Genomic DNA, 10581 nt, shown 5'->3' on the forward strand with positions numbered 1-10581 from the left:
TTCCTCCAGCTTATCACCGGCAGTCTGCTCAGGGTTCTACACTCAACGTTGGCAACTAAACACGAGGGTTGCGCTCGTTGCAGGACTTAACCCAACACCTTACGACACGCGCTGACGACAGCCATGCACCACCTGTGGTTGGAATCGGGAAGGAATTGGAATTGGAATGTAAGAATCTCGATTCATACAGATACAGAAGAAAGGGTTCTTTATTGATTCAAACACTATACCTACGAGATGGGGATAGAGAAAGAGGAAAAAACTGAAGATTTCACATAGTACTTTGGATCGAAAAATCCATCTGATTTATTTCGTATCGTTCGCTCAATGAGAAAATGGGTCAGATTCTACAGGATCAAACCTATAGGACTTAAGGAATGATGGAAGAAAAAAGAAATCAAAAAAGAAAAATAATAAGAAGTAAATAAAAATGCAGTAGAAGAGTCCAGATTCCAAACGAACAAATTCAAACTTGATTGAAAAGGATCTTTCTGATTCTCGAAGAAAAGAAGGGGGGGGGGGGGGGCAAAAGGATTGATCGAGAAATATTTATTGTTCTTATTATAAGATCGTGATTGGATCCACATAGGTTTGGTAAAAAGAATAATCTTCTCCTTTGAGAATAATAAAAAAAGGAAAGTGTTCAATTGGAACATGAAAACGTGACTGAATTGGTCCTAGTTACTTTTCGGGATAGAGTGGAAGAAGAGGGAGATTCTCGAACGAGGAAAAGGATCCAATGACTTCGAAAGAATTGAACGAGGAGCCGTATGCGATGAAAATCTCATGTACGGTTCTGTAGAGTGGCAGTAAGGGTGACTTATCTGTCAACTTTTCCATTATCACCCCCAAAAAACATAACTCTGCCTTACGTAAAGTTGCCAGAGTACGCTTAACCTCTGGATTTGAGATCACTGCTTATATACCCGGTATTGGCCATAATTTACAAGAACATTCTGTAGTCCTAATAAGAGGGGGAAGGGTTAAGGATTTACCCGGTGTGAGATATCACATTGTTCGAGGAACCCTAGATGCTGTCGGAGTAAAGGATCGTCAACAGGGGCGTTCTAGTGCGTTGTAGATTCTTATCCAAGACTTGTATAATTTGATAATGCCATGTGAATCGCTAGAAACATGTGAAGTGTATGGCTAACCCAATAACGGAAGTTTCGTAAGGGAACTGGAGCAGGCTACCATAAGACAAAAGATCTTCTTTCTAAAGAGATTATCTTATCAGTTAGTAAAGTTAATAAAGATGTGTTTTGTTATAAGTGGCTGTGATTAATTTGTTGCCAAGTCATTGCAAAGAACGCTATTAATATAAGTATGATTCATCGAATACAAAAGATCTACTTTCTCTCTCTCTCTCCTACTTTACTTTTCTTTCATTTTTCTTTTTCTTTTTTTTTGATCTAGATCCTCTTGTGTGAAAGGTAAATCAATGGTAATAAAGGAGAAAAGGAAAAAAATGTTAAAATAGATAATTACAAAATTATAACCATTAATTTACTTTTGTATGATTGTGATCTTCTCACATGACCATGTCATGTTTTTTTTTTCACTCATTTACTTTTTTTTTTCTTGAGTTTTGGTGAGAGTCGTCATGGATTATTACATTATCAACTTTTCATCTTTTGAACGTTAGATTTTAATTTGTGAGTTTGTACTTGACTTTTTTTTTCCCTCTATGATTTGTTGCTCTTTTCTCTCTTTAACTGAACACTAATTAATAAAACAATTATTTTCATTCAAAGTTAAATGTCGTTAAAGAAAAAAAAATAAGGAAAGATGACACGCAAGAGAGTCAAGGACACATATCAAAATCTTATTCTGATTTTTAAAAATTATAAATATTAGTCAGATTAGTCGTACACTGAACATATTAATTCTTAAAAAAAGAAATGAAATTTGTAATTTATTTCAAACTAACGTGTCTAGTAGTCAAAATTTTCATAAAAGACAAATTTGAGGTTTTCTCCGACCTAAATAAAACAATAATAATCTGGTTGGGCGGCACGGCTCACCAAGGAAGCATAGCATAATTCGAAGTCAAAGCAATCACTCTATTTTGTTACAAATCACAATCCTTGTCCCATCATCTATATTTTCTCAAAGAATTTGCATAGCCCGTAATTGCAATTCCTCTGTTCAGTAAGTATGTTATTTCATTTTCAGTAATGTAGCTGCTACTTTCCTTTCCTTTGTTGCTTGCAGATTAATCTTACAATCATGTAAATTTTGTTACTTATTTTATGGAATTATTACAATTGGTTGTTCTCAAAATTGTTGCTTGCTGTGTTTTGATCTTTTATAGGAGCTAGATGATGAATTCGATTATGTCTTTGATTGCTTCCTCTCACCACTTGTCTCTTTCTCTTTTGTTTTCCCTCTATTGTTTCCTTTCTGATTTTTGACTTCTGAGTTATCTGATTACATTTTAATGTATCTGATTTGTTAAAGATTACAGATATCCTGAATTGCTTCATCAGTGGCACTGCTAGTATGATGAGCTGATCAAATTTGTTGGGTTTTTTTCTTCCCATTTACTGTTCAATTTTAAATGCCAACATGATGATGAAATCCAAGTTTGATCATGGAAACCAAGAAGCTGATGGTGATGGAGAAACTGATTGGAATAATGGTCAGCTATTACTGCATGACATTGAAGAAATAAGCAAAGCTCTTTACTTGCACAATACCCCTTCTAAGGCTTCCTTCTCCTCAGCTCGTAATCGATCCAAGTCTGCTGGAAGATCCCGTTTGTCAAAACCTCAAGATAACTTAACCCCTAGATTTCAAAGGGAAGATCTATTGCCCAAGGACAAGAAGTTGTCTTCAACATGGAATTGGAAGAAGCCCTTGAAAGCTTTAGCCCATATTGGTCATCGAAAGTTCAATTGTTGCTTTAATCTTCATGTTCACTCAATTGAGGGGTTGCCTTCGAATTTCAATGACATGAGTTTATGTGTGCATTGGAAAAGGAAAAGCAGCATTTTACAGACGCCCCCGTCAAGGGTTTTCCAGGGTGCTGTGGAGTTTGGTGAAACTTTGACACATATCTGTTCTGTTTATGGTAGCCGTGCCGGGTCTAGTCACTCTGTCAAGTATGAGTCTAAGCGTTTCTTGATTTATGCTTCTATTGTTGGGGCACCTGATCATGACATGGGGAATCATCAAGTAGATCTCACACTGCTTTTACCTCTGACTTTTGAAGAGTTAAGGGGTGATAAAAGTTCAGGGAAATGGAGCACAAGTTTTAGGTTGGCAGGAAAGGCTGTAGGAGCTACCCTAAATGCTAGTTTTAGTTATCAAGTAATGAAGGACGAGTTAATGGAATTTGGTGGTAATGATCCGAAAGTTCTCAACCTTGTTAACTTGAAGCCAGGTGGACCACACAGCACAGAAAATGTTGTGGATTTTAGTCCTAGCAATAGTGATGTAAAGCTTTGGCAGACTGGGAGCTTTCCACGTGAACTACATAACGGATTGGTCCTCCCTTCTTATTCTAATGATGTAAAGTTATCCCATGAGGCATTGCTGAATTCTGGCTTGGGTTTCTCTAAATCAATCAGTTTCCTATATCAAAAACTTGATGAGGGTAACTTCCATAATTCATCACAGGTAGACTCGGAACATTTGGGACCACTTAAATCCCAAATTCTTCTGAAACCAGTGTCAGCTCAAGAATCAAACCAACAGGAGTCTGAAGAAACTGAATTTTCCATTATTGAACAAGGAGTAGAAACGCTGGAAGGGGGTTCCTTGCAACTTGATCAGACAGGAATTCAAACAGTTGATGTGTCAACAGTTGAAATCATTAATATGAATGAGATTATCAAGGATGACGACATATTTGTCGACAAGAACACAAGATGTGATTCAATGGATAACATATGTGCTAGTTGTGTGAATGGGGCCGTGGAAGATGACAGCAAATACATATGCAGTAGTTCAGGTGTCAATCTACCTTGTGTGAAGGTTGCGGATACAGTTTCTGAGACATCAGAGTTTCTTGGCCAAGAACACTACCTGAGTGTTAAATCAAATTATAAAGCACATAAAATGGAAAAAAAGTCACATAGCCTTGACGATATCACAGAATCTGTTGCAAGTGATTTCTTAAACATGCTGGCCATGGAGAGTGGCTCATTTGGCTCAACTAGTGATGGTGATCCCCAGTCTCCCAGAGAGCAGCTTTTAAGACAGTTTGAAAAAGAGGCTCTAGCTTCAGGTAACTTTGCTTTAGATTTTGATGCAAATGAGAAGGAATTAGAGACAGATACCTTTGGATATAGCTGTGGGGATTGTGCTGTGGATTCTGATTTGTCCTTAATTATTCAAGCTGCTGAAGAGGAGCATGCAAGGGCGAATCAGTCATTAATACAGCGAAGGAAGGCCAAAATTCTTGAAGATCTGGAGACTGACTCATTGATGCAACAATGGGGTTTAAATGAGAGGGACTTTGAAAATTCTCCCGTGACTTGGTCTGGTGGATTTGGAAGTCCAATTGAACTATGTGATCAAGAATCATCCATATTACCTTCAATTGGACAAGGACTTGGTTCATTTGTTCAAACTGTGGGTGGAGGCTTTTTGAGGTCCATGAATCCTTCCCTCTTCAGAAATGCTAAAAATTGTGGAAACCTCATCATTCAGGCTTCTAATTCAGTTGTTCTACCCGCAAAAATGGGCAATGATATATTGGAGGTACTGCTGCATGTGGCATCTGCTGGAGTTGAAGAGCTGTGTGATCATATTTATAAATTAATGCCTTTGCAAGATATCACCGGCAAATCCATTAAGCATGTTGAGTGGGATGCTACAACCAACAGGGGGGCTCCTGGAAGGTTAGCAATTGTGTTTGTGGCATACTGGTGAAAGATTGTGTTTTCACTACTATCATGTCATGTTTTTTTTACACAATATTATCATTTTTTTTCTGATTTCCTTTTGTTATTCTGTTTCAGCCAGGGATCATTGCAATATGATTTGTTTGAAAAATTTCCATATGGTTATTTAACAGATGAAAGCATGGGCTTGAACTCTATATCTCTACAAGCTATAGCTCCTATGACTATTAATAAGATCGAAGCCCTTTTGATAGAAGGGTTGAGAATGCAGTCTGGCATGTTGAACGAGGAGGCATCTTCATACATTCATCCACAATATACAAAGATGCCTGCCTTTGGAGGCAGAAGAGCCAATCTTAGAGGGTTTCCCACATTAGAAAGAGTTGCAAAATTGCAACTAGAAGATAGTGGAGAAATTGACAATGATGTTGATGGATTGATGGGTCTGTCAATAAGATTGGATCAGTGGTTGAGATTGGATTCTGGCATTATTGAAGGAGATCAGAATTTGGAGCAAATTTTGAAGATCCTTAAAGTACACCATTCTGAAATCACAGAATTAGATGATGAAGGGTTGAAAAATGCCATGGCCGAGGCAAACACATATGGCAGAAAGCATGGACTCATGGGGAACCAGTTAACAGTGGCTTTTGTGATCCAGCTTAGAGATCCTCTACGAAATTATGAACCAGTTGGCGTTCCAATGCTTGTTATAACTCAGGTTGAAAGAGTTCACATACATGCAATGCAGCAAGACCAAATCAATTTTCTTGAGAGACAGAAAAAGGAAATGGAAAATGAGGCCCTGCTAAATGAGAAGAGTATGGAGAACACAAATATAGATAATGAAGCCCCTCAGTTTGGATTTAAAATCAACCAGATTCATCTTTCAGGTGTCCTTACCAAACCTGGAAACAGGTTACTTTGGGGTACTACAGCTCAGCAACAATCTGGGTTCCGTTGGTTGCTTGGCAGTGGCATGGGTAATAGTACTGTCAAACATTCATCTTCAAAATCAAAGGCTATTGTTAGATCATCCCCACAGTTTACCAAAAATTTGCTGAATGAGGATATCCTGTGGAGCATTTCTTATGTTAATGATAACATGGGGGCTAATAATGGTAAAGAGCTGGCATCTGAAAATGGCTACATTCGGAACCCTGATATCATCTTCCCAAATTGAACCATCAGATCATATGTGACATGCTATTTTAGCCAATTTCGTAAATTTCTCCATGTAGATAGTCATATTAGTAGATTATCCAGGAAGTTATACGAGTCAGCTAGCCCAAATTTTCATAGATATTGAATTCCCTGGCCTTCTTGGAAACGACCCTTTCTTTCAATCATCCTCCTGATTTTGGAGATGTATATCCAAATTTAAGGACTAGAGTAGAGTTATAAGCCTATCAGGTTTGTACTATAAAGAGTCTTGCTGTATTGTTTGCTCTGATATGCAGCTGATAACACTGCTTGGAATTAATAAAATGTAACTTAAATTATTGTGTCTTCACTTTTCATGGCCAACTTGTTTCTTTATAAATTTTCATTACCACCTTGAATGCCCAATTACCAATTTACCATTGCCAGTTGAGTAGAAGCATACCAAGTCCCATCCGATTATAGTTACCTGATTGGATAATCCATCTCTTGTGGCTTTCTTTATGGAGCAAATCAGTATGTGTTTTTTTATTAGAAATAAGCGGAATTTATGTGGCCTTAATTATAGAGTGAGCAGAGTAAATATATTTAGATGAGTCATTTTTTGCTAAATTTATTAAGTGATGCTGAGTCTTCAGTGGAGTAAGGGAGAAACTTTCCACTCTATGATATAAGCTAAGCCAAGATGGCATTGATTTCGTCACTTTAGTGTGGTTTACTCGCACGGTTTTGTGCACTATCTCTTCATAAACTGTACGGTTTAAAGGGAAGAAAAGTAATTCTGAAAATTTGAACGTACATAATGAGTAAAATGATTAATTTTTGCCTTGAAAACTGGTATTATTGGGAGATTATGAGAAAAGTATGTGATATATCTCAATATACAGAGTGGGAGGAACAGGCATAAGCCTCCCACCTCCTCTTTTCAATTTCTTTAATGGCTTGATAATCATTTCTTAATCACTTTTCAACCACTTCTTACAGTTTCTGAATGAAGGGTGATGAGAGGATGAAAGATGGAATGATTAAAAGGGAATAGTTTCTCTTAGTAGGGAGTTCAAAAACTTATCTTCAGCTTTCAAACTTTCAATTTTTTGATCTAATTTGGGGTAATGAGGGAATAACATTGTTTCTATTGTGGTACGGATTATAAATGTTTAATGGTATATTGAAATGTTAAACTTATCACAACCTCTTACCTTCTTATTAGTTTTCCCTCACAATTATCTAAAACGGGAGGAAGACAACTGTTTTACATTTCACCCTTTTCCTTTCCTTTTCATTTCATGTCTTCACTTTTCTCTCCATCTCATTCTTTATAAAACTTCCAATCCTTGTCCAAGGAAGAATCCATTATTAGATCTGGTCGTATTACGCTTCAAGCTTTTGTAAGGCAATCAATGGAGATAAAAACAGAAAGAAGGTTTTTTCAGAGATTTTTTCTTTCCATTGAAGAAGGGCAGTACCATTCTAACATTCTTTGAATCAAGCATGCATTTTATTTATGGGTTTAACGTTTCTCATATTGCTGGAGATAAATTTATTTACTACAAATATATATATATATATATATAAAAGTGTGTGGAGTTCATGTGGATCCAAATGAGAAGAAAAAAGAGAAAGAGAAAATACGAGCCTTGTGCAGTATTGTAAGAAACAATAAAACCCTTTATTTATTTATGATAAGTAGAATACTCCATTTTTGCCTCTCCTCTTGGTTTCAGCAGCAGTGTAACGTGAATTTATGCTGCTTAAAGAATGAAATCATTTTTAGATGTTCTTGGATAAACGTCTACAGCTGAATCTTTCTACTCCTACATACTCGTTTGTTAAGGTCCTCTAATGCTCATTACTACAGTTTAGTTTAGAACAGTCATTTTTTCATGAGTCGTTTTTTTATCACAGGAACTAGTTCACTGGAGATCATGCTGTCTGTCACTTCTTTGACATCATATGTGTGATATAGTAGCATGAAGCAAGTAAAGGATGTCAATCTATAACGCATCCTTATTCTCAAAGATATGAAGTTCATCCTTTTGTCAAGTAGTAAGAGGTGAAAGGCATTGATATATCTTATTCATTTTTTTTATTTTATAATATCCACCTCATAGTCTTTTCTGCTGGTTGATTAATCTTGATGAATTGTAATTTATAATTACTTTTCTGAGTCTCCTCAACCGGTTCATCCTTCGTGTTAGTCCGGTTTGAACATTGTTGGACCCTATAAAGAGAACGACTCTCCCAATACCATTTTTTCTATCAGGGCCCGAACATTTTTTCTACTTCCATCGCAGTTTGCAAGGAAAAATTTTTCCTTGCAAATTTCCGTCACTAGTTGACCATTTTTTGGTAGTGTACACGATATCACTCTTTAAACGACACAAACTCCTTACCATTTATACCAATAGTATTTGGTGTACTTTATAATTATTAATGATGGCGCTATTGCTATATTCTGTTTTTAGAAACATAGTACCTACCAAAAACTTCTGTTGTGGAAAGAGACACCACTAGCAGCATATTTTCCTATATTTTTTCTTCAAAGTCCTTAAAGATCAATCGTACATGAGCAGTTACCGACTCTTACACTGTTGAATGCCTTACAATACGAACAGTACATGCATTATTAATTAGAATTACTAGTGACTGTGGCCAACAAAACGTACTGCCAAAAATTCTTCATATTCGAGCTAGCAAGAACTTGGGTGAGCGTGCATGCCTTCGTAGGTTGTTATTACATACGTTGGATCATCCTTGTCTCTCTCAACTCTCTTTTTTACAGGGCATCCGTCCACAGAACACCTATAGTAATTCCTGTAATCAGATACTCTTAATGATATAAGTAGCTTACAAATGTGCAACTATTCATAAAAACAAAGAAAGAAAAAGAAGGTGATGATCATTTCACACCCGTCTAAGTTACACTCTCAATCTTGACCTTGACCGTTGATCTCATTTATATCTAAGGGCTCTAATTTTTTAGTAATATAAGACATTGGATACAAGTGGATCAATGATCAAAATTAAGTGTAACTCTTACACTAGTATAAGAATATCTTGCACACAAAAAATAATGATAACTTCCACAAAAAAGCATACGTATTTCAAATGTTACATATATCATAGGCATATATACCTTGGATAGGGGCTGTTCTTCACCATTTTCTTTCCGTACTTCCTCCATTTGTATCCATCGTCTAGTATTTCAACCTCTGACTTTGTTTTGAATGCAACTCTCTCTCTAATTTCCTTCTTCTCGCATCCATTGCCAGCATCTCCTAAGACACCCAACCAATGACTATAAGCATAAGCGAAAGAGAAATATATAGAAGCCAAAGATAGGAAATCCATTAATAGTTGAATATGTTCATATCCATTACTATAGTATTGATCAAATTGAATCACTAGTTGAAAATGGCTATAAACATCTCATGCTACAAAACAAAACACACTTTCATCTAAGGAACTAAAGCTTACTGCTAGAAGACCCCACAAAGTAGCTGCCACCTCCTCCAAAGTCACGTTCTTCATTGGCTTCATAGACCTGTTTTGAAACATGCTCAGAAACAAATGACTCTTGATCATCATGTAGCCATTGATTATCATCGAATTTCAAGTACTCAGACAGTTCAAAAGGCCACTGGTTGGTGACGCTGTCAGGTGAATCTGCTTGTCTTGGATTTCTATCTGTCATTTTGGTACAATTGATACGAAAACAAAGGATCACGGCGCACACAATATATATAAATAAACACTCCACAGCCATAGTCTAGTGAGGTGGCTTCATGGTGACCTTCCTATGAAGTTTCAAAGGTAATGAGAAGTAGAAATGCCACGTGTGTATATATATATATATATAGGATTCTATTTTCTCATGTTGTAGGAGATAATTATCTCCTACTACTACTATAGACACATGATGTGGTGGAGAACATCACCTATTAAAAAAAGAAGAAAAAAATGGTGGAATAACTTTTGATGTGAGAATAATATGAGATAATTATCTCATGTAAAATGAGACAATAATTTTATATATATATATATATATATATATATATATATATATATATATTGGAAAAGAATATCTATGAATAGTGAATAGAGGACAAATTAACTAAGAGTGGGGCATACCAAAGATGACTTGGGGAAGACTTCAAAGAGATGTTAATGCTAATTGAGCAACAAGTCTCGTTGTTAGACCAACCCCTTCACAACGGAAGTGCAAGTCAAAATCAAAAGTGATGGCTTTATTTGTGGTCTTATGCAACTTTCTTCGAACCACAAGTTTTAAGCTCTTGCTTCTAGATTAGACTCTTTGTAGTGGTCCATCCAAAAGTTAATGGGAATTTAAAGATTAAGTGAATTGCTTCAACGAACAGGGGAAAAATGAATAAGATAGTGGAAGTGGAAGTCTGAATTTTCTCTCTTTAATTAAGTAGGAAAATTATTTAAATAGCTTCTGCGTATAAGGATTACCTCCACTCCACATTCCCTAGTCGATAAATGCAAGGTGTATATCAATTTTTTTAAATTTTTTTTCTTCATATTTCCCATGTTCCCAGTACAAAGT

The 10581-nt window shown here is 36.2% G+C and overlaps 2 protein-coding genes across 3 annotated transcripts; one reads left to right on the top strand and one right to left on the bottom strand.

The window, feature by feature from the left end:
• Positions 1-2501: 2501 nt before the first annotated feature.
• LOC133300373 (protein PLASTID MOVEMENT IMPAIRED 1-RELATED 1-like) lies at positions 2502-6251 on the top strand. Of its 2 annotated transcripts, XM_061499902.1 has the most exons (3): positions 2502-4231; positions 4343-4847; positions 4968-6251. In XM_061499902.1, exons 1-3 carry the CDS (start codon positions 2569-2571, stop codon positions 6031-6033), a joined length of 3234 nt encoding a protein of 1077 aa, XP_061355886.1. In that variant the 5' UTR covers positions 2502-2568; the 3' UTR covers positions 6034-6251. The 2 variants fall into 2 exon arrangements, with proteins under 2 accessions (XP_061355886.1, XP_061355885.1); XM_061499901.1 differs by having other exon boundaries at positions 2502-4847.
• A 2329-nt stretch (positions 6252-8580) lies between these two features.
• On the bottom strand, positions 8581-9705 carry LOC133300377 (probable WRKY transcription factor 50). The gene is made up of 3 exons (XM_061499908.1): positions 9489-9705; positions 9148-9289; positions 8581-8825 (listed from the first exon to the last, which is right to left on the bottom strand). Exons 1-3 carry the CDS (start codon positions 9703-9705, stop codon positions 8702-8704), a joined length of 483 nt encoding a protein of 160 aa, XP_061355892.1. The 3' UTR covers positions 8581-8701.
• Between the last annotated feature and the right edge of the window lie 876 nt (positions 9706-10581).

This window comes from Gastrolobium bilobum, unplaced genomic scaffold (assembly GCF_033153095.1).
Source record: "Gastrolobium bilobum isolate Gb01-03AN ecotype WA unplaced genomic scaffold, APGP_CSIRO_Gbil_v1 utg41768, whole genome shotgun sequence".
NCBI lineage: Eukaryota > Viridiplantae > Streptophyta > Magnoliopsida > Fabales > Fabaceae > Gastrolobium > Gastrolobium bilobum.